At 44.3% G+C, this 19701-nt stretch overlaps 1 protein-coding gene across 1 annotated transcript; it reads left to right on the forward strand.

Moving 5' to 3' along the window:
- The first annotated feature begins 5259 nt into the window (after positions 1 to 5259).
- Positions 5260 to 16906, forward strand: LOC137890238 (collagen alpha-1(XXVII) chain B-like). Its single transcript, XM_068734398.1, has 4 exons — positions 5260 to 5689; positions 7489 to 7553; positions 11399 to 12603; positions 16829 to 16906. Exons 1-4 carry the CDS (start codon positions 5637 to 5639, stop codon positions 16904 to 16906), a joined length of 1401 nt encoding a protein of 466 aa, XP_068590499.1. The 5' UTR covers positions 5260 to 5636.
- The last annotated feature ends 2795 nt before the right edge of the window (positions 16907 to 19701 follow it).

Raw genomic sequence — 19701 nt, forward strand, 5'->3', positions numbered from 1 at the left:
ATTTAGCCCATTATAGGACACAACAAATCAAGCTTAATGTGGGATTATTAGAGTGACATTGAAATAATGGAATTCGAGGCAAAAGGGCACGAGGACCATTGTAATAACGATGAGATTAACAGCTTGTGAGTCAAATGCGAAAGCCTTTAAACTCCCCAAAACGATACACGACTGGATATTCAGCGCTCTTGCATTGCCACGACCACTACGGTGCGTGACACAGCGTCGCGATGACGATGAATTGAAAAGTTGCAGAGTCCGCTCTGTGAACAATGGGGCATTGCTGCCGTTTGACATTTGGCAGAAAGAGCAGCTTTTCAGTGCGGATTATTCATCGGCGGTTTGATCCGCCGCTCAAATGTCACCGCAACAATGCCTCTGACTTGGCAGCGGCGTGGGCCTTTCTTGCTGCTCTGCGGGGTGAGGAATTGGTAATAATTACCGCATCTAATGTGGCATTCGGGAAAAAAAAAAAAAAAGATTCAGACTTTTGCGTTCGAGTGCTTCTTCAAATGATCATTATTACCACTTTATGGGGAATTAAGAAGAAGAAATGAGTCTCGGAATCTTGTGTTTACCACATCACTGCGACGCTGCGCTCCATGCTCCGACTCGTGACGCGTTGGGAATACGTTGTACGGACGGCTGAAGCAGGAAATGTCTGAACTGCTGCAGCACAACCTAGTGCCTCACATGACTGATGGTTGTAACGGACCTGTGGTCACAAAGGAAATAACAAAAAAAGGTTTACCTGACGTGTAGCTTGAGCCCAAAAACATGTCATCACTCAGCATTTGTATGGACGAAACCCTCATGAAACCTCGATTTCAGCTGTAAAGCTCAACCACTGAACACTTTTGATCGGCTGTTTTCTCAAAAAGCTGTCCATCTTCCGGCAGGTAATGTAAATTATGTTTTCTATCTGTCTTTCTATCTACATCTACAATGATTTTTTTGGGTGTAGTCTATTCACACAACAACCAGACACAGAGCGACCTTATCGTTCATTTGGACTTGTGCTTTGGGCCAGTCGACGAATGTGAGTCCAATAGTCACCTAGAAGTTTTCTCCATCTCTACTGTCGCCACCAGCTCCTCAGGGATGTACAGTATGTGGCTCTTTAGATGCTCCACTATGCTAACAGCTAGTTCCTAACTGTGATGAATCAAAACGTTTAGCCTAAAGATGCTACATCTCTCCATAGAGCTGAGGGGAGAAGGTCTGTATTAGCAACCACTGTGACGTTCAGACGTAGACATTTGATTATATAAGAATATTCATTAAAGCAGCTTTAAAGAAGAAATTTGTTGCACATTTATTGCATGCATTACAGCTAATGTTGACTCCCAGTCCGACGTGATCAACACAAACACACATTGAATTTAGCAAAGGATCTACTTACATTATAAGCAGATTCAAACGTTTCTTTACAAAACACTCAAGAAACAATACGTCTATATTAGCAACGTATGATTACTGATGAGTCTTCTTAATATATTCATTAAATGGATTCATTAAAAAAAACAAAAAACGAATAAGAAATTCTATTTACCAGACCGCAGAGTCACAAAGTTGACATAATCAAAATGCTTGTTTGTTCCGAACCAACAGTCCAAATGCCGAATATATTTAGTTTCAAATCATAGAAAGTAAAGAGAAGATGCACATCTAAAGAAGCAGTGAATCTTTGTCATTTATTTATGTGGAAAATGACTTAAACCATTACCTAGAAACTATCAAAATTGTTTCCATTGACTATTGTTTCTGCTCTAATCTATGTGTTCATTGGGTTGTTCATTGGAAATCAGTAACTTCTCTGTAGCTGTAAAACTAATTCAAAACATTCCCCTAAGTTATACAGTACGGCAGCAAATTAAAAACAGGGAGACGCTGTTACATCGCTCTAATTTGGACTCACCCAACGATAATGAATAGCACTTTTCTCTAAGTTTCCTGTTGTAATGTATGGAATGGGTAAACACAGCACCGGGGCACGCGCTTATTGGATCCAGCTGTGCCTGGACAAGAGGTTGCTGCATTCAGCTGGCCCCAAATCCCCGAGACATGGAAGTAAAACAAAAGACTCCGTGTTTATCAGATAAGACCTCCCATAGCTGGAGCGGGACATGAAAGAAAACCTGTGCTATTTGCAAAGTTCTTATTGAGGGCTATTATTAAAGTAGAAAAGAGAGAGACATAATGATCACAATCAGGTCTTTTGGTGTTTTTTTTTTTTTTTTAAAGGATTAAATCACCACAATACTTGGACTGCGCACAGTCAAATGTGTCTCATAAATAGTATGCCTGCTCTTTAAAGATGATTTATATGCATATGGTATGGGGATACTAGTTACAATGACACTGCCTGTCTGCAGGAAAATCCTCCAATTTCCTGCAGACACTGAACTTCTAATATCCATTGTTATGTGGGAGCACACAGGCCAGCTGACTTCCATTACCCACCGCTGGTCTGGAGCATAAACAGTCACAGCGCCTTTCCACACCTGTCACTGGTTATAGACGCGGTGCAGGATGGCAGTCACATGTGGCGAGTGGAAGAAATGCAACTCATAAAACACTAATACAAAATACTTGCCCCCGGATGTCTTTTTAAGCATTATTTACTCTTAAATTTCTCTTTCCACCAGAGCTGGAATGGTCTCTGAAGGAGGCCCGAACTGCTGTCTAGGAGGAAATCGGTCGTAAAATTGGGGCGTTCTTGCAGTCAGCTGCAGCGTCCCAATATAATCGGACTACAAACACGGATCTCGGAGCGCTCAGCACAACGATTACACGCGTTGATTTGAAGTAAATCCACACTGACCTGTCGGTACCTGCTCTCCGTGACGTCACCCATGGGTTTCTGAAGAGCCGTTGTGAAGCTCGACGAGGCCAACCTTGGCAGATTCAACAGAGCGTCAGGCAAGTGACCTGACAGGTCCGCCTGTCACTCAAAGAGAAGCTTAATTATACATAACTCTAAGCCCTAATATAATTCATACTGGTGAGTTATACAAGCATTCAAGGAAGGAGGAATTAACTATAGAGACCAAAAACATGTTGTTGTACCATCGACGAAGAAGACATCCATCGCTCTTCTCCTGACGGGCTTCGACAATGAGTTTGATCGACGGATTATTCATCCAATCACCTGCCGAGTATTATTATTTTTTTTTTTGGAAAGCGCCCCGCCCCGTTTCCAATGACGGCTTTTTCAGATGGTGCTGAGTATCCAACCATCTGGCGGGGTCAGGTTAACACACTACCAGTGTAAGAACGTCCAGTTGTGGTTTTTTTACGGGGAGGTAAAAGCCAGACAGCAGTGACTTCCTTACTCCCCTTAAAGCCACGACAAATCGTTTTTACACTCCGGCTTGTGCACGGATTTAACAAATGTGTTAATTAGTGAGCTTTAGGTGCTTGTAGGCAGATTGTGTTTCTTCTGGACACAGCCAGGCCACCTGTTTCCAGTGTTTATGCTAAGCTATACGCTAACCAACTGGTGTCAATCTTGTCATTCTCTTGGCAGAGATGCGAATAAAGCTTACTTCCCCAAATGTCTATAAGCAATCATTTAAACCCATAAAGGGTCTTCCCTGCCTTGCCTTCAAAAAGAACACTTTTCGGTCCCTGGGCCACAGTTTGAGAAGCGCTTCCGTAGGCTGCTGCAATAATCATTACCGACCCCATGAAACTTAACACCCCAGATTGGAGATCTTCCTCTCTTGCACTCTTCCACGGGCCGCGAGGACATTGCCCTTCTTGTCCGCGGACTGAAACTCGTGGTACCAGAAAGCCCACATCCGACGTGGCTCAGACAGGTACATGGGAAGTGGTCTTTTTCAAGGCGGCGAGCTCCCTTCCTTCCTGGCCCTGAGAGGACGAGCTGAGAAGGGGGGCTCTGTGTGAGGGACGAGGGATCCAGTTGCAGGCAGCTGAATCGGCGCTCTGTTGGGTCTCCCCCTGGACACTGTCACAGCGTGTTTGCTGAAGGCGGGTCAATGAGGACTTTCTTTGGCAGAGGAATGTCACAGCACCCGACAGCGCTCACGCACGCACACACACACACACACACACACACACACACACACACACACACACACACGGACACTGGAACCAGCGCGGCCCCGCAACCCAGATCTCTGGTGAGAACGGAAGTGGATGTTGGTGAAGAAGGAGGTGAAGAAAGGCTGTCACAAAAAGCTGGTCCACATGAATCGGTCATTTGTTACAGCTGAAAATATGTCAATCATATTACACCGTAGTTTGGTAGAACTTAGCACAAACAGTCAGAGCGTTAACACTGGAAATTGTCATCCGTCAAACCGATTATACTGTAAAATATTTACCGTAACTGTTAAAAGAAATAGAATTTATTTCAGAAAGACAGTTTATTGGTGATGGGACTATGGAGGACATTTGTTGCGACTGGGCCCCACTTTCACTGATTATACAAGGAAATACTATAATAACTGTGGTCATCACAGATGTAGACGTATCGGCAGATGAGGAACAACATACTGCAGTATATGAATGTCCAACACATGTCCGTGGTCATTTAGAAACAGAGTTGCCATTACATGGTTTGTCCACAGGAGAGCACTAACTAATTTGACAAAAACAATCTCACATCGAGGTCCACTTGCTCGCTCGCTGTAGAAGCCTTTTTGACGACATTCACCGGCAAGAGTTTGCTCGGTTGCTACTGTAGGTATTCAGACCTAAAACATCTGGAGCACCTCTAGGACTTCTCGGCCATGTTGTCGTTGAAGCTGAGTTTGTGATGTGTGACGGTGACAACTGAGCAAACCCTGATCTTCTAAAAAAAAAAAAAATGAAATGAAATTCTTGCTGCAGCCCAGAAAAAAAAAAAAAAAAAAAAAGCTGTGGCTGACAGATTCATCTGTTTATTTATTAAGTCACGTGATAACCTACACTCAGGTGTGCCAGCTGACTGACCAGCAACATAGAAACATAAACACATGCATTCCTGGTTCCTGCTTCTCCCCCCCCCCCCCCCCCCCCCACAAAAAAAGACTCACCTTGAGCTGAAGCTGCATCGTCTCTGCTGCAAATCTGCTTCCCTCGATGTCAGCTGAGGGCGACAGAGGGAGGTGTTCCCCCTCTCCCGGTGCTCAGGATTTTCCTCAGTCCACAATAAACTTTCATTTTGGGGAAGTCGACACACACTCACACACACATTCACACACATTCATATATACACACACGCACACACGCACACACACACACACACACACACACACACACACACACACACACACACACACAACGGCGGCCGTCATCTTGTCCTGCAACGGTTCGCTGGGAAAGCTGCACCAGACTTGACTTGAGGTTCATTGTACTTTACAAAACGCGCAAAAGGGAACACGGAGCAAACATAGGAAGCGCACAGGTGGAGCTCTCCGGAGCGTCCTTTTTTTTTTAATTTTAATTTTTTATTTAAATTCATCTTCTGGAAGGAGACTACAGGGGACAAGAGGAGACAAGACAATGACAGAAAGCGGTCTAACCACTGCTGGTTATTCCCGGAGTGTTTGCAACTGGAATGGAACAAACTTTATCTGCCTCGTCCCGGACTGTTGTAAAAACTCCCAAGAAAGAATGAAGTAACCGCAATGGAGCCGGACAATGCCCCGCACTCCGAACTCAAGAGCGCTGGAGTCGGGGGGTGAGTCGATGCTTTTTAAAAGTCCTACTTACAATTTCTATTGTTTGTTTTCCCTGTTTCGTTTTTGTTTTAAACCGGATCGATATGAAGTCATGCGCTCTTGAACATCACGTGCGTCTGAATTAACGTCCATTTGACAGCGGTTTTTTTTTCCACGTTAAATAGCATTGATATAAGTTGTGTTATTTTACACAAGTAGACATGTTTTAAGATATATACTGAGAAATAACATGTTCATATTTTTAAAAAAAGTGAGTCAGTTCAGGTGAACAGGTGTTAGCCTGCAGTTTTAATGTGTTGCAGGATAGCTTATGGAAACACATTTCTGCTCTTTAGACAGTCCAGAGAAGCCTGCCGGACTGCTCCTGAAGCTGTGTCTTTTGCAAGCTTGTACTAGAATGAGGTGCCAAGCGATCTGGGACTGATTTGAAGGAGATGTATGGGAGGAGGAGACAGTCCTCCCCCCCCCATTTCTCCCCTCCCAGCTGTGCGTCTCACTCAGCTGGTTGGCCCTGCTGTCCCAATGGGAGGGGAAATAAAAGTCAAAATGTTGCATCATATAACCACTGCTGGACATATGAGAGACTTGATCACAAACTGCATCCCCCCCCCTCTCCTCCTCCCCCTCCTCCTCCTCTTCTTTGCTGATGTCAGCGTGAGAGCAGTGGATGTGTCGTAAAGAGGAGGGAGAGGGGAAACTTTTTAAAAAGCTCCAACAGACTGTCAGTGAGTCAGTGGTTGACCAGTGGCTTCCCGCCGCTCTCTGGGAAACCACAGCAGTAATAGATTTTCCCATGAACGCGTTCATTATGGCACTTGTCACCGAGTCCGGTTTCACGCAGCGCATACTCACCAAATCATCAGCTCCGAGAGTGTGGAAAAAAAACCACTTGGTCCTAGTGACGATTAGTTCACACTCGACACCGTCAGAGACACATTATCGCCACGAAAAAGAGCAATCAACACTCCATGGTGCTAAACTAGCTATTTATTGGCTGACATGAGATGATAAATGTCAGAGTTGTCATGTAAAAACAGTTAGTCTAACTACAGTTGAAGGCTTACATGGTCTTTTATGGGCCGAGAAAGATCTGCACTTTTTACTTTTTTCAAAACCCGCAAGTCAGAAAGTGCATAACAACGAGCTGTAGTAAAAAAAAAAAAAGGGGGTTTGTCTGAGTTATTGAACTCATGTTGAAGAGAACATAGAGCATTGATATATACGAGTTCTGCTACGTTCGTCTCTTCATCTTTCCTCTTGGCGTTTGTCAGAGGTGCTCTCACCTACAGCCCCAGCTCACCTGCAGGTCAGCCGTTAAGATAAGACAAGAGGCTTGTTGTCTTGAAGCAGATGTTTGACTCTGAACAAAGCGTCACATCGGATCACATCTGTACAGGAGTTCATAGAGTTCATCGAGTGTCGAGCATTTTAGTTTGTCAACTTCAGCTTCTCATGTTGTAGCTTAAACAAAGATCATTAACATTGACATGATTCAATGTTGCCGCAGATTATGCAGATGAAAAAGATTATCTTGCATTTCTTTGTTTCATGTGACTATGAATAATTGAATAAATGAATGAATGAATAAATAAATGAGAGCATAAAGCCGATCACAACGAGTAAGAAAATGAAGGACAGCATTTCTGGGCTCTAGTTTCCTTTTTTATGGGAAATTATCATTCCTAACGATCAAACCATACTTGAAAGATTTATGAATTTGTAAAGAAAAAGATTATCTATACCTTGATTATCTGCCATTATCATTTTTTTTTTAACCTTTTTTTGTCTTCCTCTTTAGGAGGATTCTGATTCTTTGGACTATACTCTGTTGCACCTGCTCTCTACGGCTCACACAGGCACAAGGTAAGCAACTTCAGGACAACGGATGCAAAACACGCAAACACAGGCAGTGATCATTAGATGAACTGGTACAGAACACAGAAGGGATAAAGAACGGGAAAATATCCACCGTAAGTAACCGCATCGCCCAGCCCGAGCCCCCCTTTGTTCATCCAGAGGTTATCCTGGACCGATGTGATCAGCATCACTGTTTCCCATGAACAGCTGGGTCAGCTGTATCTCTGTCAGCATCACCGTTTCATTTGTCAAGCCTCTGTTGGAGACGGGCCGCTCTTTTTTCCCCGCCCCTTGTCCCGTGAAGTGGATGTTGTGTACTGAAACACTTGAACTGGATTTAGTTTGTAACTGCAGACAAACCCCGGCTTACGATTCATGGAATTTTTTTTTTTTTATTCCGTGCATACTCTCAGCAGGAGCGTTAGAAACTAGCTTAAAGTAGGGCGTGCTTTGTACACGAACACAACGTGAAATGTATTTTTAGAACGATGCAATTTCTGAATTCCTTTTTGGACATTTATTTAGTGGGATGTAATTGGAGATGGCTCAGTCAAAGTCTCTTAGCCCAAACACCTCTTTCTGATGTCTTAAATATATGATAGTAAAAGTTTCCCAGGTTTTACATGGCCCGTCTAGCCTGATTCCCAAAGTCTCCTCTGCTAAGTTGAAGTGCACTCTTTTTCCCACGCCGACACACTTTCAGCCGAGCCTTGATGTCTGCTGCACTCAGCTTTCTGTTACACTATTTAAAGACCCTTATGAGGGTGCCTTTTGTCTGATTTCGCTGTCAGTCAAAATCTACCAGATCTCATTCAATCAGAGCTCTCTCTCCGGTTTCTAGATAGATGCCCTTTGATAAATGTGAGCCACTGTGCTCCTCAATGTGAACACTTTCTGCCAATTGTCTCTCTGACTCTACCTGCATCGGTTGATATTTTCCCTCCAATGACGACTGCTGAGCGTCTAGAGACACAGAAACACTTTCATACGCACGAATGTGTTCTCATATTCTAATGAAATGTGCCATATACAGACCTGCACAGTGTTCTGCATCATTTGTAAGATAAAAAACAATGTTGTCTTCTTGTTTTTTTTTTCTTTTTCTTAAGAAGCAGCGAAAATCATGCATATGGACAGTGCAGCATCCAGACCGTGGATGTAATACTATTCATTCGACGTGACAGGCTTCTTCGGGGTGCAGAGTAGAGCTGAGAATCAAACCAGCAACCCCTATGGTTACTGGTTTGATACTCGTAAATAATTCATACGTGATAAGATAAAGGCATGCACCCTTAGGAGAGTACTAAATTTGTGATTTCCGATTGTTCTCGGGTCAGTTTGAATGTGACGTGGGAAAAGTGTAACTGAGAAAAGTTTTGACTTTGAGTTTTTTGGGAATTTTGTTCTGCTCAGAGGATGCATCAATGCTGAGTCAGGGGTCAGCGATTCACTCCCCATTTCTTGAGAAACACAGTGTAACCGTAAAAGAAAAACATCTCTGGACACAGAGTTCTTGGCGTTTATCTAGTTGTATTAAATGTTACCGAGAGCCAGCGCTTTTTTCCTAAATTACAAAAAAAAACAAAAAAAAAAACAAGGAGTTTAAAGTCAAAGCTGTGGGAATGTTGAGTCTGCATTGCCGGCCTACTAATATCTGAAATGCATTAGTCCGTGCACGTGCCAGCTCTGTGAGAACAGCGGCGTTCTCCGGCTTTGCTTTGTCTCCAGCATGTGTTGCGTGCTCGGTGCTCGGTTCTCGGCTGGTGTTTTTCTCACCTCATCGGGAGGTCACGAAAAAAGGCGTAGGCGGCCCCCGCCGTCTACCCGCTAAGATTTAGATACCCAGAGTAAGCCCTGAAAGCAGATCACAAATCACACAGAGAGAGAACAATTTTGCTTTTCCCTCGTACCGTATTAGCAATTCCAATGAGCGCAATATGGGAAAATTCAGCTGAAGAGATTCTCCGTTTCTGTTTGATGTTTCTTTTTTTTTTTTTTTTTTGCCGGTGTGGGTTTTTCTATGGAGCTGACCTCCCACTGTCTGCACACTCCGAGCAGAGTCTGCCTCCCGACCGTGTCTAGTGCCTATATACTCGTTCCTCCTCCGCTGAACCGTGATACATCGTTTAGCGGTTCATTTCAGTCTCGCACACATTTGTTTTGTATTAGTCCGGAAGAGGACGGATAGTTAAGCTCTATATGTAATCTTTTAACTTTTTTTTTTTTTTTTTAATGTACTGTACTCAGGATATGCTGATTGGCTGGGGATCGATCATTCTTTCTTTTCCAGCGTTACTAAACTAAACAGAACGCTTTTGTTTGACACTACTGATGACTTGCACCGGTGCTCGACAATAGACAATAGGACGGTAATTGGAGCATTTCCAGTGTGTTATGATGTTTGAACCAAACACAGATTTGGCTGGATGTTTTGGTTACACAAATAATATCTTAGATTGAGCAGAACCTTGGTGTTTATGTTTCAGAGGTTCTCTTTTTGGGGTTTTGGCACCGACATGAGTTGAAGGGCTGCAAAGGACATACATTCTTTTGAAGTTGAGAGATAATTTAAAGTAGGCTTTTTTCAGCCCCAATACTCCCTAATTATCTGCATCTCATGGCAGATACCAATACGATGACCGATAATGTCACATTTTTGTATTTTAAAAAGAAGTTTTTGCATATATTGTTAAATAGGTGCACAACATGACCAGGTTTGTGACCAATAAAAATAATTTGGCTTCTTATTATCAGCAGATTATTCATTGGCTATAATTTAATTATCGGAATAATACATACTGATATAAAGTCGTTGGCTGATGATTAATCACGCCTGCTATATCGAGCATCCCTTAATTAGTAAAATAATGAAATTATGTTTTTTCTCCGATTTTAGCTTCACTTCATGCGAAACACAAAACAAAATGTCAAATCGCTATCGCAACCAGCGTGCCATCCTTGCTCTGTGCGCACCGTGATGGTCGGTCACCAGCAGACAATGAGATGCTTGTAGTTGAAAAGGCTCATAATCGCTGTTGCTGAAAAATGTGCATTCATTGTAAAGAATGCTCTTGAAATAAAGGCTGCGAAATGTGGATATAATTAAATTCTCACACAGAGCTGTGGATCCAATTAGGAGCGATATACAGTACACACAAGACTGTAATGTGTGAAAATGGCCCACACTTTCCTCCCATGAGATGCAAGTAGCAATTAAAACCCGCAGAAAACACTGCGGCATGTTTTTACGCCCCCCCCCCCCGTCAGAGCGATCGTCCTTAATCAACAGTCAGCACCAGATGAAGTCAGATGGCTTCTCTGTCTTGAAACCCCAACGCCGTCATCTCCAGGGATCCGCTCAGGCTCCGCTTCCCAAGATTCCTTCTAATCAACGCTGATGTAACGATTATAAAATTTGCGGCAATCTCCAGAACTGGAGGTTGACGTGTGGCCCCCGAACGGAAATTGTATGCAGCCTTTTAAAATTGCTTTTGCCGCAGGATTTCCATCAGTCTGACTTTAAACTCGCGAACTCCCAAGCTTGGCTCCACAACATCATTACCCCTTGTATTACTGCACTTATTGTTTTTATTAAGTGCACGTATGAAGTTAAATGTGTTATGCAATTAGCCTTTTCTGTGTTCCTTTTGATTTTGACATTTATATGTTGGAATCGTTTTCTTTTTCATGAGCTTCTGTGAAGCCCTTTGTGGTCTGGGCCTTTTATCAAAGTGGTAAATTGCAATCATTTGGGGAAAAAAAAAGAGAAGAAAAATACATGTTGGGCGGTTTTGGGTGCTTGAAGTCTACAACCTAAGAGTCACTGACTTCTCTCCTCTGTTTCTCTGAAGATGTGGATGTTCTGCAGCAGCTCGGGCTCACCGGGCGAAGATCAGGCGGGTCGTCATGGCCGGCCGCGCGATCCATTCCTAACGGCATCATCCCCTTCAAGTCTGGAGTCATCCTCACCCCGAGGGCCCGCATCCAGGCGCCTCTGCACGCCGTCATCCCCGCTTCCTACAGCACCGCCAATCTCTCCCTGATCCTCAGCCTGTCGGTCCATCGCGTCAACGGCGCCTTCCTTTTCTCCGTTCTGTCCAAGAAAAGGAAAGTGCAGCTCGGGGTGCAGTTCTCGCAGGGAAAGATCCTGGTGCGCGTGGGGCAGAGGAGCTCCGTGATCTTCGACTACGACGTCCACGATGGCCAGTGGCACAGTCTGGCTTTGGATATCCGAGGCCGCCGGGTTTCCTTACACACTTCCTGTGGAGAGAGAAGCGTACACGCGGATTTGCGTTCAAAAAAAGAGGAGGCTCTGGACGCGGAGGGCTCTTTCCTGCTGGGCAAAATGAACCACAACTCGGTGGCGTTTGAAGGCGCCGTCTGTCAGTTTGACATTTATCCCTCTGCCGAGGCAGCTCATAACTATTGTGATTACATTAAGATGCAATGCAGAGAAGCCGAGACGTATCGGCCCGCGCTTCCACCCTTGCTACCTCTAGTTTCCACGGACCCAAACATCACCGTCCCTCGCACGACTCAACCGTCGTTGGCGGAGATATCCAAAAAGGCTGACGGCTCGCCAATGCCGAACAAAACATCTGCGTACCAGCCTGTGAGCGCTCTGACACCTGGCGCTGTGTCTGTTTCTCAGCTGGTTCTTCCACAGTTGGAAAGTCTGTTTGATTTTCCCAAACCAACCTCACATGGCAGTGACGTAAGGAACACAAAGCACGGAGATACTAATTCTCAAAAAGCTTCTGGCGAACGAATGGATTTACCCGCTTCCACCCGACCGACCGAGCGGCGGCCAAACCTCCACGCCGCTTTCACGCAGGGGCCTCCTCCAAACGCCTATCTTCACCGGGGAGACCTGTCGACCACAGCAGCGCCAAAGACACCCGAGCCAAAGGTGACCAGTGTGCAGGATGTCGAACCCACCTCGCTGGGTCCGATCACTACAGCTGCAACAGATGGCCTCCAAATATTTCTCCTGGAAGCGACCCAGTTCTCACTGCTGGACGGACCACCTGGACTAAAGGGAGAACCAGGACCGTCGGTGAGTCTGCGAGCTCCACTCGAACACAACATATGCGCATGTTCATCAGGCCTTTGAGACACAACGCGTGCTTCTTTGTGCAGGAACCTTTATCTTGTGACTTGGTGGTTTAGTGTTTAATTTATGAATGAATATCTTGTGAAATAGGGGGTTTGAATTATAATACACGCATGTTTTACCTTTTGACCGCCATATTTCAATGCTTCCGACCAATTTATATGGAATACAATGACACAGAAGTTTCACACAGCGTGTCTTTCTTTGAACATCTGCTGGTTATCAGTAGTAGCAGTCACCAAGCATAGCATCCCTGACATGTTTGCTTATTTGGCAACAGTGTGTTGGTGTGTTAATGATTCTTTCCTTTTTTTTTTACTTGCATGTGGTGTTAAAGACTCTCTGGCTCCGTCCAATTGTTGGCGATTAATGTGTGATTTCCTTTTTTAGCAGCAGTTGTAGAAATACTCTGGCCTTTTGCCGGTTGGTGTTAGACTGAGCCGGGGGTCGGCAACCTTTACTATCCAAAGAGACATTTTGCCTTATTTTTCACCAAATATATTTCGTCTGGAGCCGCAAAAGCTATTTGATATTACAGCTTATAAAGTTTTATATACACGCAGAATTAAACTCTCCATTTTCCTCCGTGACTTTTATTTTTGGGAGATTTATCCATTGGTAGTGTAGCCGAGCCTTAATGTTGGGCCAATACTTTATGATAATAATAAAACAATAAAACACAGGGGTCCGTAATCTGCGCCAAGACGGCAGTAACTTTATTCACTTCCCCCACACTTCACCAGAACCCCTTTTTCTTCTTCCGTCTCATCCTCCACAATAAAAGCACCAAACACATAAACAGGAACACTGCTTCCTGGAGAGCGCTTAACATGCTCAACATAACAGCTTACAATAGTTTACCGAGGGCGGAGGTCTGCAAATCATAGTTAGCTTGACAGCGACGTAGTAGGATATGACACACATTTTAGTTGACAAACTATTAAAACATGTTTTATTTTGGCGGCGTGTCCAGCGGCGTTACCGGCCCTACGGAGCGGGACTTCCTGTTTCCACCGGAACCCACCCGCATGCCCAGTGTACGTGAATAGTCACGTGATACTCGTTTTCAGACGTTTTAGTCTGGACGGAGATCATTTCGAAAACGATGCTGAAACGCCGCGTGGACGGAGACCGTTTTCGTTAGTGTGGATGTAGCCTCAGGGAGCCGCAACAGAGACGCTGAAGAGCCGCGTCCGGCTCCGGAGCCGCGGGTTCCCGACCCCTGGTCTGAGCGGAGGAGCTGGCGCTGAGGTGTCAGATTCCTCCGAGAGAAAGTGTGACTGCTCAGAGAATGGAAACTTCTAAAGTAGGGCCAAAGGTAAAAACAAGAAAAGAAAAGATAAAGCACTTGAGCACAATTAACCATTAAGGGTAAGAATATAAAGGGTTGTATACCATGTGAAGGCAGTGCTTTATCCATGTTATTTAAAGCAGTAATATTTTCTCAATTTTTCTCCACCACAAATTTTTTTTTGGAGTGACTTTACAACTTTCATAAAGACAGAACATATTTGACTATAACTGACAGGCTTTTGGTGTTAACCCTGCATGGAGTATTACATTTTCAAACTCGTATTTCGGATGGTAGATGTGAGGATTTGCATGTCTGTGAAAGAAAATGTCTGCTCATATCACGCTACTAGCCTCCGGGTTAAAATGCGAGAACCGGAAAAAAAAAACAAACCCCAACTAATGAGGTGAACGTCATTAAATCATCTCGAGTTCTTTAATCCATAGCAAAGTGTCGAACGCGGTCCGCATCCTGTCATTCATCAACACGTGTTGACTGCGGACTTAGCATTCATTTTGACCATGTGGTCCCGTCGGACACTGATCCTCTGTTGAACGCACGGTGGTTACCCACATTTTCCATTGTTAAAAGGACTTCTCTGTCTTGTTTGGGGTAACGTCTGACCGAAAAAAGAAGAAGTTTTAAAGTAAAGCTCTGCTGCTTTGGCAGCGAGGGAAACCACAGCTCTGCATGTGCCAGGAGTCCTGTAACCGATCTGTCCCTGGTGTATGGTGAAGGCTCCCTTCCTGAGGGCTTTCACTATTCTACTAGTACACAGCCTAAACAGATTGCCGAGTCAGGTACAGAGTATGATATTGTCCTTGACCCGTTTTAGCGACGACTGGAAGACATATTTGAAACCCCCTTTACTGGGATTAGGATCGACGTTCGTGGGCCATGGTCTCTTTTAAGAAGTCATAAGTTACAACTGCTCACAAGTTCTTTAAAGAGAGAACATCCAGCTCTGATAGATTACATGAGTGCTGATGAATTATTCAACAGGCCTAAGCTCCGAAGAAGTTGAGGATCAAAATTGATGGTCTGATAATCAAGCGACGTCGTCAGCGTGATGGACGGGTTCTTTAAAAAGGAAGCCCGGTGGGGTTCCTGTTGGCCGTCAACACATCGATCGGCAGCAGAATTGCGTCTCGTTAAAGAGATGCACAGATCCGATACGCCGCGTTGTTATCCTCGCAGACACTTGACTTAATTAATTAACCAGTTCTGCTATCAGCCAGACGTGACTAATCCACCAGTAAATATAGATCAAAAAAGTGTTTCAGTTACAGATATTCAGTCACAGCTACCCGCTGCCCCTCTGTCTAGTGCCACAGGCCTAACTTTACGTCAGTTTAAAAGCTCTAATTAGGGCTGTTAATCACAAGTTTAATCACAATACGGTTTTTTTTTTATATGATTTTTTTCCAGACCGCCGTATGATATTTGCCGATATTACAAAGTCTGCTATGAGACAATTTCGATTTGATTCAGTTCAGGAGCCTGTGATTGACGAGACGATGCCTTATGACCATTTAGCAGAATCACTTTTATTCACATCGACTCACAAAAGTGACTAAAATATGATGTGACACATTTATTACTCAGCTCTTCCAGACATTTAAATGAAAAACAATCTATTATTTTTAATAAAAATGATAAAAAAATAGATTGCTAATGTTCTCGTGTATAAATGTTTTTTTTTAGATAAGAATTTCAAAATAAGGGCATATGTTTAAAAGGATGATATGTATCCATCTTTTTTTTTTTTACTTTGCTTCGATATATTGGATACACTGTTAATCTAGCAGATTAAAAACAGATTTTTAACAAAGCACCCGTATTGGTTGGGTACTCTGTACCGGCAAACAACCTGAGCTGAGGTATTGCGGTTATGTTGTAAAAGTTGTATTGGTCCATTGTTTGTTTGTAATAGTTTAATAGTTATTTAGCACGAAATATTCTCAAGTTATGACTCAAATCACTATTGTTACAGTTAAAAAAAATTGCATAATTTCCGTAAAGACGTGAGCTCCAGCGCTCTCTTTTGGCCCGCCCCCAGCAGGGCCTGCAGCTCAAGCAGCTTACCGTGTGTGTGTCTGTGTGTGTGTGTGTGTGTGTGTGTGTGTGTGTGTGTGTGTGTGTGTGGACAGCCTGGTGGTTACAGTCTAAAGAGTCTAAAGGTTGCTGAAAGCATTTTGGCTTTTTGGAGTGTTTGCTGGCTGAAAGAGTATAATTGTAGCTGTTGCTCCTGTCCGAGTCGAGACCAAAGTGCTCTATACATCTGACATTATTACAGTAGCCCAATTTCAGCTGGACCGCCTCGGGACGTTTTCGTGCCCGCTTCCTTTTCCCTCCGTCTTTAACCTTCTGGAGCCATGGGAAAGTGAGGAACAATCATACGTCTCAAAGCAAACTCAGGTCCCTCAGATTGACCCCCCCCCCCCCACCCCTCGTTAGATTCGACCTTTCAGAGCTTTGCTAATCCAAGTATGAAATTGTTTTAAAGCTAGCTAATGCCCAAACGTTCACGTGATTGGCTGGAGCTGGAGCCAGCGGCGACCTCCCTGCCAGCGCAATGAGTCACACTCGACAGTGTGTGCGCTGTCGTGGGTTTGGGCTCAAATTATATTGGCTGCAAAGGGACCAGGACTGCTTTAGCTCCTAACCGCACATCTGCATGCAACGCTCAGCTGACTTCACTCAATAAAGAATCAGGAAAAAAAGAGCTTAAGATGTATTTACGGATTCAATATCTAGCTTGAACACTTAAAACTGTCTTTTACTATTCAAGGCTGTACAAGAGTCCCTTGTAATGATGCAACAAAAAGGCAGGGACTTGACTTGCTTCCTTGACATATTTTTATATTTTCTTTTTAGGGCCTTCAAGGACTTCCAGGGTTGCCAGGAAAGCCAGGGAAGAAGGGTCCACGGGTGAGTTTCTCTCCCAACCAGTGACCAGTTTCCCCATTCACCATCCTCTGCCCCCCCCCCCCCCCCCCCCCCCCCCCCACATTACCACTTTTCATTTCCCCTCCAAAATGTTCCCAACGTATTTCACCGTATCTTAACGACACTCGATCCGCATTACGGAGAGATAACACCGACATGGAAGCGCCTTTCGTGCGCCACGATCGAGCACTCGGCGGACATCTTTGGAACACGGAGCATTATTCAGCCAGACGTTAGTTTGCTTTGGCTCCGGGTTTGATCAAACTGTGCCTCTCTGCTGCCAAGGTCCATTTGTAAAAGCTGGAGAGCAAACAACCCCACGCTACAAATCTGCGGGTTGCCAATGTCAAATTAATTGAACACATATGGAAGGTATTAGGCTGACATAAAAAACTAAATAAGGTAACTTTCATGAGTAAAGATATATAAATATATAACTCCAGAGCTTTTTTTTTTATCCTCTTACACTAGAGGTACCAGCACTGAAATTAGACACAGCTCCTATGTCAACATCTGTGAATGCTTCTAGTGTATTAGACTCGGTCCTCCGGTGCCATATCTCTCATTCTGGAGCAAAATGTCAGCCTACGACCGTGGGCTGCTGATGGAACCGAACGGAGTGAGAGCAGATGTTAGTTTTAAGCTCGTGTTTTCAGAAGAAACACAAGAGAGAACACGCCGGGGAAGATGACTTGTCCCAAGGGACAGTTTGTTATTTTAATTTCAGAGAGACTCTTCATCCGATGGTTGCGTTCGCGGTCCACTGCCTCTTCACCTCTCTTGTGTGTGAAAATGAACTAAGCAGGGGGGGGGGGTTGAATTTGGCATCGCAGTGAGTCCTAAGCTGAAATAAATATGCTAGAACCTGAAGGCGGTGAACCAAAAAATAAAAAATAAAATAAATGGAGGGATGCGTAGTTTTGGTTGCTCTTTTGCAGACTCCTGCTGAGGTTCTCCTGCAGGGAGCTTGTGCTGAAGAGGAGCGTGCGTTTCGAGCTACCTGCAGCCCTGCAGTCAGGCCTCAGAGGGGGGGGGGGGGGGGGGGGGGGGGCCTACGGGAACCCAATCCCTTTAAACGAGGAAGAAAGAGGGCTTTGTCCCCATCTTATTAAAAGGCATTTAAGACCCTCTGTCTGGAGCTCAGCAGCTCTCTGCAGTAGTACACCAACCTCTGTAGAGTTCATTCATCATCAGGCTCTTGAGACCCGGTTGCGAGCCGCACCGCCTGAAAAAAAACCCCCCCCTGAGGGTGCAGGTCAGGTTTTCACCGATTGTTTTCAGAGTTCTACTGGATAGTTCACGTGATTAGCAAGAAATACCTCACAGCTGCGCACGTGATCGACAGAGAGCTCCTGAGTGGACTCTGCTCTGAGCATTACGGTTACAAACGGTGGGAATAAAAGCGACTTTCACTACTCTAGAGGATTTTATATTTCACACACGCCGTACTTTCACATGCAGAAAGTTGATTAACGGTAACTTCAAATTAAGCCGCTTTTTGAGTACGTTTCCACCATAATATGCAGTTATTATACACATCCTCATATCCATCCATTGTCTGTTGTTCATCTATTTTGGACGTGACAAGTTGAAGATTGCTCTCAAAATCCCTAGAATGATGGATTTTTTTTTGCTTCCCTTTATGTCCTTTATGCTTACTCTACGTTCCCCTGGGAAGCTGCAAAACAAGTAAATAAATAAGTAATAGTTATAATACTATGCATATTTATAATCTCTTTGTATTGCTTATTACAGATTTTTTTGGTAGAGGCATATAAAGAATTTACTTTTCTACAGCACTTATAGTTGGACGTTTTACTGACGTCCTTTGACATACGGCAGTGCTGCACGTGTGCGTTGCAATGGAACGACCATTTTGCTATCAAAATGATAACAATGTAGAAACTTGTATAGAGATTGATGATATAATTTATAGTTTAAATAAATATCCTAGAAAGACTGCTTAAGGACAGCAGAACATGATTTGGTCTTGAAGGAGAAATTGAAGGTGTGATATGAACGCACTCTCCTCAGAACTGTCGGATTAGCAGTGAGCTTTAATCTTGGGAAGACCACTGTCTCATTTTAATCTCACCTTTCTAAGCAGAAAGCTGCCACATCACAAGTAGGGGCATTCTCAACTCGTCACAAAAGTGCTGAAGCTATACCATGAGGACTTTTCCTCTCGAACAGTAAGGTGTCTCGCCTCGCGAGGGCGAGAGCGTCCACGTTCCTCCACGTTCCTCCATGTTCCTCCATGTTCCTCCACCTTCCTCCACGTTCCTCCACCTTCCTCCACGTTCCTCCACGTTCCTCCACACAGCCGTGAGCCCCGCAGAGCGCCTGGAGTTCACGGGGCCAGAAGGAGAAGGAGAAGCTCGAGAGCGGATCAAAGGGATCTTTGTGCAGAGAAACCGACCTGCCAGCGCGCAGTCGGTCTATGTGACGCTGGCTTTCTGTGAAATTTAAAACATTTGCATAATTACTTAAAGAACGGTCGACGCTATTGTACCGTGAAATAAGGAGTCCATGGAGGCTCAAGCAATGGAAGCTGTGTTTCTGCAATGGTTGATTGGTTGCAGAGAACTGAACTGATTTCTGTATATCGTAACATTTAGATTCTTCTGAAATGAATTACAGGTGGAGGAACCAGTGAGCGGTTTTCTCGGGGCTTGATTAAGTTCTTCTGTCTTTATTAGTTACACTGACGCTTTCCACTATTTCTTGAGTTAAAGTTAAGTGTGCCGGAGGTTCACAGAAGATGCCGGGAGTCAGTTTGTTCATTATCGCTGAATTGATCC

The sequence above is a fragment of the Cebidichthys violaceus genome, unplaced genomic scaffold (assembly GCF_023349555.1).
Source record: "Cebidichthys violaceus isolate CVI_PGR_0920_01 unplaced genomic scaffold, fCebVio1.0.p SCAF_636, whole genome shotgun sequence".
In the NCBI taxonomy this organism is placed as follows: domain Eukaryota; kingdom Metazoa; phylum Chordata; class Actinopteri; order Perciformes; family Stichaeidae; genus Cebidichthys; species Cebidichthys violaceus.

Excerpts from the sequence above, each read along its gene's own strand:
- LOC137890238 (XM_068734398.1), top strand. The coding sequence starts at position 5,637 with ATGGAGCCGGACAATGCCCCGCACTCCGAACTCAAGAGCGCTGGAGTC. Across the intron at positions 5,690-7,488 it reads AAGAGCGCTGGAGTCGGGGG|GAGGATTCTGATTCTTTGGA; the intron begins GTGAGTCGATGC and ends CTTCCTCTTTAG. Across the intron at positions 12,604-16,828 it reads AGGGAGAACCAGGACCGTCG|GGCCTTCAAGGACTTCCAGG; the intron begins GTGAGTCTGCGA and ends TTTTCTTTTTAG.